Genomic DNA, 15,827 nt, shown 5'->3' on the forward strand with positions numbered 1-15,827 from the left:
AAGAAGAGAGGAAAAAAATCTTCAAGAGGGAGACCAGAAAGACCCAGCTTGTGCATGAGCTCATCCTCTGAGTGGGGAAACAGTCTGTGGTGCAGGAAAGGCTGGCACCCGCATCGGACTGTGGGTCCATTGAGACAGAGGGTTTGGGTCACCTGGTCTTTCTTAAAGAACCTAGCATACAGTCAACACTACAAAAAAAAAAAAAAAAACTACAAAAATAAAATATACAAATGCCCTAGTGATTATTTTGAGTTACATTTCATTATAAATTGAGATTTGTGTGCCTCTGTAAAAAATAGAAGACTTAACGAGTATCAATTCTCTGTTGAAATGAAGGAATTATTAATGAAATGTCAAGAAACAAATAAGCGAGAGGGAGCATTGAAACTAGCTGGTGGCTGAAGGACAGAGTGGGATGAGAGAGGATATAAATGTCTCTGAGAGATTATTGACTGATCTCTGGAAAATAGCAGCAGGGTATAATTGGGGTGTCTCTTCATTGTAATGGTGCCCTCTACAGAATCGGTCTCTCCCTTCTTGACGTTATAGAAAAGACAAGGGGATACTCGGAAAGAGGTTAAAACCAGTGAGTTCAGTAGCAGGCCGTGAAGAAGGGCATCCCCAGGTGCAGTTTTAAAGCTGAAATACTATTTAGTAATAGGCATGAGAAGCTAAAATAGTACTTCTGTATTTTTATGTTAAGATAGCAGACTGATAACTTCAGTTTTCAAACTAGCCAGAAGCCCCAGATCCCCAAACTCAAGGATTTAAAATGATTAGAAAGCAACAATGTAATTAATTCTAGAAATCATACCTTAGCATCTTAAAAAACTTGCTTTATGTGCAACATATTTAATATATTATTTGCTATTATTTAACTTTAGTTTGATACACGACGTTAAGAGTCATTGTACTAATCTGGATATTAGGAGAGAATTGTGCTAATCTGGATATTAGGAGAGAATTGTGCCATTTGGATTGAATAATGGACCACCTAATGACACCCCACCATGTAATGTGGTCCCCTAGGGCAGTTCAGAACAACTGCTTCAGTAACATCTGGGAGTTTGCTAAAAATACAAATTCACAGGCTGCACTCAGACCTCCTCCGCCAGGTTTTATGGAGGTAGTTTCTAGGAATCTTTTCATAAACTCTGCATTTGATTATCATCATGCCTACTGAAGTTTGAAAACATTGAAATATGAAGACAAATGTCCACATTTCTGTACTTGGTAGTATATTTAATTGTTGTGACAGTGACAATATAAAGAAAAGAATGACTATCCAATAAGTAATTTTTCAATTCTGCCCAGTCTTTACACATGAACGCAGTCTCTATATTGCAATCTGAAAATGTGCTTCTGCTATAGGCTGGAAAGTGTTATATCAGGAGCAGCATAAACAAAATTACTGATTTGATCTAAATTTCAAGGAAATCTTTTGTTTCCTGCCTTGTTCATTTCTAAATAATATGCAATACAGAGAACACTATTAAAAACTAGCTAAATTACATTATGCCTTGCTACTTTCCTTAAAATGAATGAAAATGCTGGCCAACATCTATATTCATTCTTATCAGCACTCCTAGTTTCTTCTTCAAGGCTTGTCTTTTTCCCGAAGTGGTTCAATGGAAGACAGGAGTTGCTGAAATGTGGGACGCTTTTCTGGAAGCTAAACAAAAACAACAAAAAAACCAGTGTTTTAGATGATGAAAGTTATGATCAAAGATAAAATATATAAAATATTTACACCTAAGTCCTAAAGCTAGCAACTTTTAAAATGTGGAAACACAATAGACATTTCAATTGAGGTCAGAAATAAGGCAAGGACGCTCACTGTAATAACCACTCTTAACGTTATGTTGAAGGTGTTAACCAATGCAAAACAATTAGAGCCCCGATAATTGGAAAAGAAAAAGTCTCTTTATTTGCAAGCATTTTAGTGTATACCTGGAAAATCTGAGAGTATCAGTGTGAGAATCAACTTAAAGAATAAAGGAATTCACTAGGACAGCAGGATATAAAATTAACATACAAAATCAATAGACTTCACATATACCTACAGTAACCACTTAGAAGTTATCATGGAAGAGAAAACCCCATTTATAAAAACACCACCACCAAAATAAAACACTAAAAAGTCTCCCCCTCTAAAATGAGGACGACTTTAAAACACTGATGAAAAATGCAAATGTAGACTTGACTATATAAAAAAGCATCCCTGGCCAGGCACAGTGGCTCATGCCTGTAATCCCAGCACTTTGGGATGCTGAGGTGGGCGGATCACTTGAGGCCAGGAGTTCGAGACCATCCTGACCAACATGGTGAAACCCTGTCTCTACTAAAAATACAAATATTAGCCAGCTGTGGTTGTGCACAACTGTAGACCAAGCTACTTGAGAGGCTGGGACATGAAAATCACTTAAGCCTGGAAGGTGGAGGTTGCAGTAAGCCTAGATCATACCACTGCACTCCAGCCTGAGTGATAGAGCAAGACTCTGTCTAAAAAAAACCCAACCAAACAAACAAACAAACAAAAACAAAAATAAAAACTTCCTTTGTCCTAGACTAGGACAAGTCAGTATCATAAAGATGTCAAATTTTCCAACTTAAAATACAAACTAAATACAATCTCCTCAAAAATATGAATGAGTTTGTTTCAAGCTAAACAAATTGATTCTTTATAGAATTAAAAAATATGTAAAAATGGCGAAGAAATTATAAAGTAAGGTGAGCAATGAGGGCTGCTAGCCTACCTAGTATTCAGACATATTATAAAGTCTCTACAGAATCAGAGCAGCGTGGTGCTAGCATATGAACAAAGAGACCAGAGAACAGAAGAGGAAGTCTCCAAATAGATTCAAGTACATATGGAAATTTAGTATAATATTAGGGTGGCATTTCACCACCATTAAGGTGGTATCTCATTCCTGGTGATAAGATGGTCTTTTGATAAATAGGGCTGACAACAACAGAATAGTCACATAAGATTACATATTTGGAGCCATATTTGATACCATATACCATAACAAACACAAACTATATCGGAAACATAAATGGAAAAGAAACTAGAGGAAAATCCGGGTAAAAGTCATTATAATTTGGGCATGAGAAAGCCTATCTATGACAATTTCCAGAAGCAATAAAAACAAATACTGATACATTCAGCTATATTAAGAAAAACTTCTGCATGGTCAAAAAAAAAAAAAAAAAAAAAAAAAACCAAAACCCACCCACCCTCAATCAAATAAAGCTGATAACTTAAAGTATTACTCTCCCTAATTTGTAAAGAGATCTTTAAAACCTGATAGAAAAAAGAAAAAAGACATGGTCTACTAGAAAGTTCCTATTAATCACAACACTTACATCTTCCTCTCAGGACAGTCTTCAGATAACCACAGGGGAAAGAACATTATTCAAAAGTGTGGTAGAAACCTCAGTTAACAGGCAGAAGATGAAACCTTAAGAGCATAGAATACATCTACAAATTGGGGAAGAGGGTGACCCTGGCTGGCTCTTTATAAAGGACCACAGTTTCTCCCTATGGACCAATACTCTCTACAAAATCAACTGTGCCTTAATTATTATTTATTTTAAGTTACATTTTTATAGAGCTAGGTAGTACCTGATGCAGAAAAGCAATCACATAAGGAAGCATTTATTTGAAGTTTAACATGAAATCATACAAATAAAATGTATATAAACAAATCCACATTGAGTCATAACACAGATAGCAAAGGACAAAGTAAAAACAAAGAAAACTAATTGGCAGCTACATACAGTTGGACACAACTGTGTCTTGTACACTAGAAAGTCTTTTACAAAGTAATCATCTTAGATCAACAGAAGACCAATCTTCAATGTCGTCCTGCAAGATGGCTTACTTTAACATCTCATCCTATTTTCTCCAATGTTCTCCTTTAGTATGGCTGGTAATTGTTTTGGTGATTGCCACCCCCTCGAGATGCCTTGCCATAAGTGCTCTGTTGGCCACTGTAGTCTGCATATCCCTGTCCATATCCATGGTTCCCATAGTCAACATTTGGGGAAGAAAAAGGTGGGGAAATCTTACATACTGTTCCAAATGCCATAGGGTGGGAAATTACAGAGTGCTCATATTCCAGGCGATAATTTAAGGCTAAGCAAAAAATATTGTTATGTGATGCAATCAGCAGCTCTTCCAAAGTGGGACTCTAGGCTCCAGTACAAGAGATTAGAAACTATTTAAGTTGTGTGTGACAATTTATTCTTAGCACCAAGCATACTGCCTGGTGCATAGGTGCTTTGTAAATACATATATACACACACACACAATATTAATAACAGATAAACAGAACTGTGTACCGGGCACTGTCCTAAGGACTTTACAAAGTTAATTCATTCAATCCACACAAAAATCCTATGAGGTAAGTATTACATTACAGGTAAGTATTACAGTACAGTGAAGCACAGAGATAATAGGAGGTTTGTACAAGGTCATATAACTAGTAAGTGATCAAGACAGGATTCAACCCAGGTATTCTGATGCCAGAACCCATAGGCTTAACCATTACACCAATTTGCCTTTTACTAGTGAATGAATGAACGCAGCATTAGGCCCTTTGTCATTGAGGAAGTACCATATAATGATTATGAACATGGGCTCTTAGATTAATGTTCTCAAAAGCCTCCTTTTATCATGTTACTGCTCAAAAGTCTTCAGTGGCTCCTCAATGCCTATAACAACCAAAACTCGCACTCGTCTCCTTATTATTCACCTTGTAGAACCTGAACCAGACCTACTCTTCCAAACTTATCTCCAGCCCTTCCAACGATAGCACCAACGTATCATGCCATGCTCGTTCCTGCCGCCACACCTTTGCTTGTGCTGTTCTCACCTGGACACCCTTTTACAATGTCTCCACTCACATACTTAGGACATTTCATAGAGATTTCCTGCTTCAGCTCAGGTACCAATGCATTCAAGAAGCTGCTTTATCTCAGGAAGCTGGTTTCTCTTTCCTCTGAGCTCTTCTTGTGTTAGATTGGTGCAAAAGTAATCACGTTTTTTGCCATTGAAAGTTATGGCAAAATCCTTGTCTTTCTAATTCTGGCACATAATTATAAACTGCTAGGTGTTTTCGGTCCCATTGTTGTGTGTGTGTGTGTGTGTGTGTATAAAGACTTTGAGTTCAGTAAGGGCGCGTATGGAGCCTCATACTTCCTTAACAACCTCCATTAGTTCTATGAAGTTAGTGGATGCTTTGCAAATTAATCCCCTGAAACTTCAGCTCCATGTTATCCCCATAAGATACCCTTATCTTCTACCTGAATGGAATGCTTTTATTCAGTGTTTGGGAGGCAGGGGAGAGAAGACGGAATAGTGTCCATTATGTGTTCTCTACGTGTGGTTAGATGTTTTCTGCTACTCATTTTCTACTTGAGGAGCTCCATAGTGTTGCAGTTAAGAACAGGGAGCCTGGCACTAGCCAGCCTACCTCTTACTAGCTATGTGACCTTGGGCAAGTCACTTAACCTTTCTGAGTCTTTGTTTACTCTTCTGTTAGTTTTAGCAATGATAATACTTACCTCAGTGTGTTTCCTGATGCATAAGTAAGTTAATATTTATAGTGTTCTTAGAACACTACTGGATATAAGTTGTTCAGTACATTGTTTGGCACCCGCATGTTTTAGATTACAAACATTTTAGGGCAGGGGCTGAGAGCCATTTTCTCCTGCTCTGTGCCAGGTACTTTCCCTCAAAAAAGCTTCATCCCAGTGGTGATGCGGTAATCACCCTGGATGTGCCTGAGACACCTTCCAGCCCACCCAGAGGATACACTTGCCTCGTGCCAGCAGCTGTACATGATCTGGTAGATGGTGTCCGATGCCAGGTGGGGCCGGTAGAGCCTGTGGCCCTGGGAGACCTTCAGAACCACCTGGGAGTTGTCATACAAGTCATAGGGCTGCTTCCCCAGGCTGAACACCTCCCACATCAGGATCCCTGCACCACACCAAGAGGTGGCCCAGATAAAAAAGGAAGAGAGCTGTCATCAGAAGGTACAGGGTTTGTGGAGTGAGTTTCACACAACAGGTCAGGAAGGCTATGGGTCAGAGCGAGGGATCCCTGGGAAATGAGTCCCAGCGAAATGAGCAGAGCTTGGAGGGTGAGCCCGTGCCATCGCTTCTGGAGCCTGGGGTTTCTTCCCCATGTTCCCTGATACCTGTACATCTGTGCTTGCTGGAAAATGGGTGAATGGCAAGGGCAGCCACAGAGGAACCGCTTAGGGCCAAGACATAATTCTTGAGCTACTCCTGGGAAGTGGCTGAGATTTCATTCAGCCTCACACAGCCTCACTGCAACTACCTGTGTAGTGAGCCCCTGCTCCAACCCTTATGAATGAGTGGTTGATGTCCTCACCCTTCTGTCTCTCTGCTTTGGCAGCTGCGTGCAACAATTTCATTGCACAATCAGATTACCTTTCAGTGGAAATTTCAAGAGAAAGTCATTGACAACATTCTCCTTTCTATTGCTGCAGTGGCTCCTAATCTTACATGGGTCGGGGCCCTTTTGGGAATCTGATGAAAGCCACTGGCCGCCTTTTGGAAAAGTGAATACACAGCATTTTTTGTGTTCAGTTTCAGAATGTTCACAGTCCCCCAAAACTCATCCAGGAAACTGCAGTCCCCAGGTTAAGAAATCTTGGTTCTGGTCGTGGTGGTCAGGAGGGTGGCATTTGGGGTCAGTTAGACATGGCCTTTGAAGTTGACTTCTGTCACTTACAGGCAGGATAAGTTTCTCAACCCCTCTCAGCCTCAGGTTCTCTGTCTATAAAGTGGGGTATTTGCACCTCATGGACTTGCTGTGAGGAGGAAATAGGATAAAACACGTAGAGCATTTAAAAGAGCACTGAGATGTTTCAAGTGCTCTCTAAATGGTGGCAATTGTGCTGTGCTGGCCAAGGTCAGAAAATTTCAACAATCACCTACTTTCAAATATTTATAATAAAGCAACCTTACAAATTTTATGGCTGCTTTTTTCTTTTAAAACACACAATCTAAAACAACCATCCAAAAGAATGCAGTTTCCTCATAACTTTCTCTTTGAAAGGCTACACACTTATTTCAAACTATCTGTGGGGTTCTTTTTTGGGAATTGCTATCAGAGGCCTTGATTCATTTTGGGTATCCTCACTGGGATATACGGTTTAAGAATGAATTTAGTGTTTATAAACAGCTGGAAAATATCTGGGACCAACTTCTATGGCATACAGTAAATAATCAAGCTGGGTAATACTATTTTTTTGGTCAAAAACAAGCTGTAATTATTAAATAAGGGCACTGATTTTTTGGCATCATTTATAATTGATGCACAATTATCAAAACTATTTTTTTTTAAGACAGTCTCTTGCTGTGTCGCCAAGGCTGGAGTACAGTGGCACAATCTCAGCTCATTGTAACCTCTGCCTCCCAGGTTTAAGTGATTCTCGTGACTCAGCCTCTCAAGTAGCTGGGGTTACAGGCATGCACCACCATGCCCGACTAATTTTTGTGTTTTTGGTAGAGACAAGTTTTTGCCTTGTTGGCTGGGCTGGTCTTGAACTCCTGGCCTCAAGTGATCCGCCCGCCTCAGCTTCTTGAAGTGTTGGGATTACAGGCGTGAGCCACTGCACTCAGCCTCAAAACTAATTTTGACAACAAGGTACAAAAGTTAATCAGCACAACATGGCATCAAGTATTCACCAAAATGCTATCTTCGTGATTTTTTTTCTTTTTCTATGTGTATTTGATTATCTTTTTTCTTTTTTTTTTTTAAACAACGAACAATGCCACTTTTACAAAGGGAATAGTTTTAAAAATTGTGTCACATAGAGAAATAAATGACTAAATTTTCCCCTTTTCAAAGGCAATCTTGTAGGTGACAAGCAGTAAATCAAATTACGCTTATGAACTAAGGCATGAAATAAGTCTCAGTCACATTTGGATTACTTCTCCTGGGTCCATCTGACAGTGATTGAAAATAGCCTTGATATTCTCACAACATAGAAAAAATATCAGAAAATGTAGTCACAATTTAAGAATTGTTTCCCTTTTCTAATGACCTTTACTAAATTTTAATATAGATATTTTAGTAAAGTAAGAGTCAGCAAACTTACCCTATAAAGGGCCACATAGCATTTTAGACCTTTTGGGACATGAAGTATCTGTGGCAAGTACTCTACTCTGCTGTTGTAGCATAAAATGAGCCATAGACAATACATAAATGAATGGGCATGATTGTGTTCCAATAAAACTTTATTTACAAAAACCAACTGACCTGGTCCTGGGCTGTGGTTTGCCAATCCCAATCTAAAATATAAATTTTAACAGAGAGGAGACTGCTTGAAACTAGGCACGAATCAAGGAAAGTACCAAGTCATGTGTGGTATTTACACTAAGAATTGGTCAGTGCAGAAGGGAATGGCTATCACATTATTTTCATGCAGCAAATAGATGTCTTTTCAACTTTTTGGGCTTAGCAAAAACTCAGATTTAGCTTTCAATGACTCCTTTTAAAAAGCTATTTGAAATCTTCACTGGAAAAACTTTCATCCCCTTTGATGTTTCTAAAGACAGGGTCTTAACTGTGTTGCCCCGGCTGGACTTGAACTCCTGGGCTCAAACAATCCTTCCACCTCAACCTCTGAGTAGATTTATCCCCTTTGATTTTATGAAAAAGTGCTAGCAGGATGTAAATTACAAAATGTGTAGAAGACATCCTAATACCAAACCCAAGAAAATAAATCACCTTCTTCAACCGCTTGCTTGTCTCAGGGTATATGTGTAACTTTTTAAGTGTTCAAGGGCCCTTTTAAAATGAACGTTGCTACTCTTGTGGTTTCCTGTTGTGGAAGTCAGTTTACGAAACAGGACCAGGTCGTATGTGGCCATATCCTTACCAAATGCCCATACGTCTGACTTGCTGCTGTATTTGAAGTAATGAAACACCTCTGGAGCTGACCACTTGACTGGAAACTTTGTTCCAACTGAACTGACATACTGGTCATCAAGAACATACCTGCGAGGGAAAACACATCAACACAGACCTTAAGCCGTGGTGGTACAGGCTGATAAAGGACACAGAAGCCACCCAGAGTCTCAGTCGATTGCCTCAGTTTTCTGGAACTTTTGCTTCCTTTCAATGTGTGGGCTTAGCTGGAGGCTGCTTATGGTTTGTCAGCATTTTAAAAATAATATCTAACTGAATATAGCAAAACTTCAATGTAAAATGTTTGGTAAATATAGAAAAACACAGGAGAGGGTGTGGAGAAATAGGAACACTTTTACACTGTTGGTGGGGTTGTAAACTAGTTCAACCATTATGGAAAACAGTATGACGATTCCTCAAGGATCTAGAACTAGAGGTACCATATGACCCAGCCATCCCACTACTGGGTATATATCCAAAGGATTATAAATCATGCTGCTATAAAGACACATGCACACGTATGTTCATTGCAGCACTATTCACAATAGCAAAGACTTGGAATCAACCCAAATGTCCATCAGTGACAGACTGGATTAAGAAAATGTGGCACATATACACCATGGAATACTATGCAGTCATAAAAAAGGATGAGTTCGTGTCCTTTGTAGGGACATGGATGCAGCTGGAAACCATCATTCTCAGCAAACTATCGCAAGAACAGAAAACTAAACACCGCATGTTCTCACTCATAGGTGGGAACTGAACAATGAGATCACTTGGACTCGGGAAGGGGAACATCCCACACCAGGGCCTATTATGGGGAGGGGGCAGGGGGGAAGGATTGCATTGGGAGTTATACCTGATATAAATGATGAGTTGATGGGTGCTGACGAGTTGATGGGTGCAGCACACCAACATGGCACAAGTATACAAGTATACATATGTAACAAACCTGCACGTTATGCACATGTACCCTAGAACTTAAAGTATAATAATAAAAAATAAAAAACATTTAAAAAATGGAAAAACACAAAAAAGCAAAAATAAAATTACTCAGAAACCCACCCTAAAGATAACCTGTAATTCTATCACTCCAAATACATTTTCGTTTGTACTTTCTGATCTTATTTCCCACATATATAAGTTGAATAAAATAGGGTTTCTGTTATATTGAGATTTGCTTTTATTTTTCCTTTAATGGTATATCATGAGCATTTCCCCATATGGTTACATTTCTACTGCAGCATCATGTTTAATGGCTGAATACTGTTCCCTCTTATTATTTCTTCTTATGGAAGGAATTAAACATAATTTGTTTAACCAGGTAAATGGCTTCTCATCTTCTGCTGTTATGAATAATGATGAACAAAAATATCCTATGGAGATATCAAAACCAAAATACATGTTAGGATGTTCACTAAACTCTTTGTTTGTAATAATGATAAAATGAAAGCAACCTTAATGTTCCCAATGTTGAGGAGTAATTAAATATATTATGGCACACTAATACAATCGAATAGCATGTAGCCATTAAAAAATGAGATGACTCTTTACCAAAATAAAAAGGTGCTCATGGTATATGGTTATGCGCAAAAGCAAGTGTGTATAATGTGATTTCACTTTTTTGTGTGTGGGAACAAATAGTAAATGTGCATATTTGTGTATATGATTGGATACACTTAAGAATGAGGTCTGAAAGGATACCCACCAAACATCTGAGCAGTGGTTACTCCTAGCACTGAAAATGAGGGATGGATTCTGTCAGAGTAGGTAGCTAGGCAGACATGAGCAGGGCAGGAGAGGTCCCCCACCCCCAACCCAGGAATGTTAGGTGACCGTCAGGTAATAGGCAGTTGTTAACCGTCTCTCTAAAATAATAATTGGTCGCAGCTGGTGCCAGGGAAAGGCAGTCTCCCAAGAGATAGAAAATACTTGAAGCTGATGATCAACAGCTTCCTGATATGATCTCAGGAGTTGGGCAACTGGGGTCAAACATGCGCACTAAGAGGCAAAATGACGGAGTTTAACTGGTGTATGACCTTCCTCTAGGAATACCCAACTGGTAAAAGAAAAATGCCTCAAATGAGCATGAGCACAACCTAACTAAACACGCTGTGTGTGCAGCCCTTCCCAAGTGCTGGCAGGCTACTGCTCATGCAGACAGCTCACCCCAAGGGAAGACTCAGGGGAGAAAAGATGCAAATCTTGGAATTATGCCAAGGTATGAAACCCTAAGTCAAGAACCAAACAGGGCAGTTGGATCTCTCAAGTTGCCCTCTTGGCCCTCTTCCAAGTGTACTTTACTTCCTTTCCTTCCTGCTCTAAAACTTTTTAATAAACTCTCACTCCTGCTCAAAAACTTGCCTCAGTCTCTCTCTCTGCCTTTTGCCCCTCAGACGAATCCTTTCCTTTGAGGAGGCAAGAATTTGAGTTGCTGCAGACCTTTATAGATTCACTGCTGCTAACAATTCTACTTTTTACTTTATACACTATTGCTATTTTTCTTATCATAAGTACATATTATTTATGGTATTGATAAAAGAGAACATCATATATTTGCCCACAACAAAAACAAAAACATAATGACTCTTAATTAGAGAAAATAAAACAACAGGAGTTACGGCAATTGGAATTTTGGATATAATTTACACACCAAATGTTTTAGAGATCTCATTGTAATTTAAAACAGCTGACTGGGAAGATCATTCTTCTAAATATTAACAATAATATTAATAAACTACACTTTCATAGGATTACATACAGGACATTCCATACTTTTCTCCCCAGAACCCCTCAGTTCCCCAGACATTACCAGACACCCAGACACTGCCCTGGCACTCCTGGTTTGGGGATGCTTGTGGCTTAAACCTTCCTTCAAGCTAGTAGGAGTAAATGAAGTCACAGGCATCTAATTGATGTGGCCACAGAGCTTCATAAGCAACAGGGCTGGTACATGGCTTCCAGGATCTCTTACTCAGAGCAAGATCTCTTGTCTCCCTTTTCCAAAGCTACAGAGAACGTGACAGCATGTTCCCTGGATGCTGACATAACAGCCAATATTCCTGCTTTTAGAGTAAAGTTCCCTGGACCTGGGAGCTTCTCCCTGCTTTAAGAACCTGTCAGCAGATTATTTTTTCTTGCCCTTGAGAAAGCTACATGTTTGGAGTGTCAGTGTAGGGAACTCAGTGTATGGTGGTTGGAGTGATGGTAACTAGTACACAGCTAAAAGGACATCTTGCCAATATTTAGGGCTCCCAGAGGAATTACCGTATCTTCCATGGTATGTGCCACAGGGGTCAAAAAGCATCCCCTAACACTGAATTTTGGAGAAGACATTAAAAAAACAGATCCTCCTATGGCATTTTAGGGCCATGTTTGCTAAATATTAACCTGGCCTTGGTCAACTCTTCAGATCTCTTTTAAATGCATTATTCACCTTCAGAATTACATGTTGAGTCAGCATAACTTTATAGTTGTATCTTGTCTCAATGTCAGGGATATCTGCTTACCCTCTAGACTCAACTGTGGTCATTTTGAGGGCAGGGACTATCCTATTCATATCAGTATCTCCTGCAGGACTGAGGTATTCAGTAGGCACTCAATAAATGTTGAATAGAAAGGTCTATGTATATGTCTTCATTTTCTATGTAAAACTATGAACATTTGCTCTGAGGCTTAAATAGTATTAGGATTCAGGATAAAGGTAAAAGGAGACTTTTAAAAAACTATCGTAATCAAAATAATTGTTCCAAATCATCAAGTGGTGGTAGAATGCCCATCAAGAGAATCTCAGAGTCTAGTTTTATGCCTTACTTTGTGATGCAGAAAATCTAATGATGTGACAACAAAAATTTTCCTAGTGTGAATGCTCTACCCATTTGAACATCAGGTTTTTTTTTTTTTTTTAAATAACAAACAAAAAGAGCTAGCAGATCCTTGATTGAGTTAAAAAATTATAAATATTTATCCATTCTTTTTTAATGGCTGAGTAGTACTCCAAAGTACTTGAGGGGCTGGATACCCCATTCTCCATGATGTGATTATTTCACATTGCATGCCTGTATCAAAACATCACACGTACCCCATAAATATATACACCTACTATGTATCCACAAAAATTAAAAATAAAAAAATTTAAAAGAAATTTTAAACATCCAATAATGTGGCTGTAACATACTGTATTTAAATTTAGGATCTTTCTGGAATTTATTTAGAAGCATAGAAAGTATCAGATTGTTGAAGGAACTAAAAGTGACTTCAGATAATTTCTGAAGAACAATCCCATCTTATAAGCGAAGGAATGAAGTGAAACATGTTTCACAGGTAGTTAGAGGCAGTATGGGAGGGACTTAGGTTTCTAAGCCCCCAGTTCAGAGCACCTTCTATATCCCCACAAGGCCTTCAATTATGATGGTGTTCAAATGTGAATGGAAATCCCCCTTTCACTGGTTGCCCTTTTGGAATTGGCTTACCTTGTCATTCCAAAGTCAGATACTTTCACACAGAGATCGCTGTCCACCAAGCAGTTACGAGCAGCCTTTAAAGGAAAAACAAAATCACCAAGTAGTGAAAGTGACCAAGAATCTCCTGACATTTTCCTCCTCTTCAGTAGAATTCTCAGCAAAATCTAAGATTACCTAGCACAACCCCCAAATGCTCTAAAGTTGTCTTTTCTTTCCTTTGCAATTTTCAATTTTTCAAAATAAAAATATTCTCCCACGAGTACTTTCAACCAAGCATCCATCCTTGTCAAACGACATGAAAAGGTATTACACTTTAAACACAGAACCTTAGCTTATCAAGGAAAGATGAGAAATTTCTAGAATCTGCCTTTCCACCACCAGATACTGTGCATGCATTCACAGATGCTTTGAAGGCATAAACGCTGCACCTGTGACTTAGGGAACATACAGGCCTGGTGTGAATGCAGGTCTACTGTTGAGTGCAAGAACATCTCTAAAGATAAATCCCAGTGAATACCAAACACAGCACTCCCCACTCCCATTCTGATCCAAAGACACACAAATTCTGTTTCCTTGTTTTTTGTTTTTTTTTTTTCATTTTCAGTTATTGCATCAAATGCCTGCTTTAGCACTAAGCCCTTTCTGAAATAAAGGTCAACTTGGGTTTAATGGTTTTGAGAAACACTAAATTGGCCAAAGTCTTTCCTTTCCATCTGTTCTCCTTCATACCACAACACAGCTATGTAGACCTTAACAGCTTAACAGTGAGAATAACAGCTTATGTTATTCTCACTGTTCTTTCCATACTTCAAATATTTTTACATTGATTTTTATAAAAATGTCATTTGCTTAAACAAGTCACAAGTGAGCAAAGCAAAAGTGATGGTGCCCTTCTTGCCTTCCCCACCAGTGACCCCATCTCCAGCAGTGGGAGCCATGGACTGCTTTCCTTTCTTTGAAATTCCAATGGCTTTGCTTACCAAGTCCCGGTGTATGAATTGGTGGCTCTCCAAGAAGGCCATGCCTTCACAGACATCGTAGCACATTTCTAAGAGCTGGGAAGGTTCAAGTCCTTTTCCATGACTCCTCAGGTAATTCAGCAAGCAGCCATTGCTTATATATTCAGTCACTATGTATATGGGGTATTCCTTTGAACACACTCCATAGAATTTAACCAGCTTGGGATGGCTGAGTTTTCTGGAAATAACAGATTTTCAAAGTTCAATGCTCCACACTCCATTTTCTACATGTACTGAAAAGGAGTTGCTCTCAGATTTCTATTTGTTTTAATTTTCCCCCCTTTCACTTGAACAGAGAAAGAGAGGGAAAAGTTTAGAATCTTATATTGCAAGCACAATTATCTTTGGAGGCAAAAAAAAAAAAAATTCTGCCTCATATCAGACATTGGTGACTTCAGCAGCAATTTAGCAGTTTGTGAATGCTGTATTCAACTTTCCTACAGAGAATCAGGGTAGCAATGGTCTGTTGCACCGGAAACCCTGTTTAGTCTCATGGCATCTTGGGAACGTCCATGACTTATTTAGAGGAAGTCACACCCTAAGAACAATCATTTCCCTTTTATTAACTTTCATATCTAAACATTTCATTCTAAAAAAGTATATCAGAATATGAAGGATGTAGGTTAAATGAAGTCAGATGAGGTTTGATTTTTTAAAAATTATTTTACATTATTATTTTCATTATTTTTGATTAACACATTTATAAAATACTAACCATACGATGTAGCACTTCTGGTAGGTCATGATGGTATGGACACTCAGATTTTTTTTAGTGAGATAATTTTCATGTTATTATGGCAGATGGTTTTACCGTACCTCTTCCCAGCACCCTTTTTAAAATGAGAAAGTTAAGTAGAAGAAAACGGAGCGTAATGTGGCTATGGGCTATTTATTTAGTAATCAGATGTTCCAGATGGAAGTGTTTAATCTTGCAATTGAAGAGTTCTTTAGTGTTTCTTATTAATTTAAGTAATATCAACCTTAAATTTTGTACTAGCCTAGAGCTTAAAAGAAATCAAGCAAACCTTCTTGTAAAGTGTGATTCTCCTACCCTAATTCCCTTTCTCATGATGTCTTTTCTCACCTATCTTGATGTTTTTTTCCATTTGTGAGATGCACAGGTTAAGCTAAATTTCTAACGGAATCTCTAGCAGTGTGCTGTCATATCACCTTCACTTCCTCAAACAGGCTCCCCAACTGCTGCTTTACTCTTTTTACTGTCTTCACGGTTAAGCATAAAGCTTTTGAAAGTACTTAGTGGGATGGCTGGGTCATATGGTACATCTACCAAAGGATTATAAATTATGCTGCTATAAAGACACATGCACACGTATGTTTATTGCAGCACTATTCACAATAGCAAAGACTTGGAATCAACCCAAATGTCCATCAGTGACA

The 15,827-nt window shown here is 38.7% G+C and overlaps 1 protein-coding gene across 3 annotated transcripts in view; it reads right to left on the reverse strand.

Annotated features, from left to right (window-relative positions):
* Window positions 1–1,221: 1,221 nt before the first annotated feature.
* Window positions 1,222–15,827, reverse strand: part of BMX (BMX non-receptor tyrosine kinase) — a 100,116-nt gene continuing 85,510 nt past the window's right edge. For all 3 annotated transcript variants that reach the window (XM_011995537.1, XM_011995538.1, XM_011995539.1), the window contains exons 15-19: window positions 14,391–14,607; window positions 13,420–13,484; window positions 8,919–9,037; window positions 5,826–5,983; window positions 1,222–1,672 (exon numbers count right to left, since the gene is read on the reverse strand). In XM_011995537.1, the coding sequence (XP_011850927.1) occupies window positions 1,598–1,672; window positions 5,826–5,983; window positions 8,919–9,037; window positions 13,420–13,484; window positions 14,391–14,607 (634 nt within the window). In that variant the 3' untranslated portion in view covers window positions 1,222–1,597. The remainder of the gene's footprint in view (window positions 1,673–5,825; window positions 5,984–8,918; window positions 9,038–13,419; window positions 13,485–14,390; window positions 14,608–15,827) is intronic.

The sequence above is a fragment of the Mandrillus leucophaeus genome, unplaced genomic scaffold (genome assembly GCF_000951045.1).
Source record: "Mandrillus leucophaeus isolate KB7577 unplaced genomic scaffold, Mleu.le_1.0 Scaffold490, whole genome shotgun sequence".
NCBI classification, from domain to species: Eukaryota; Metazoa; Chordata; class Mammalia; order Primates; family Cercopithecidae; genus Mandrillus; species Mandrillus leucophaeus.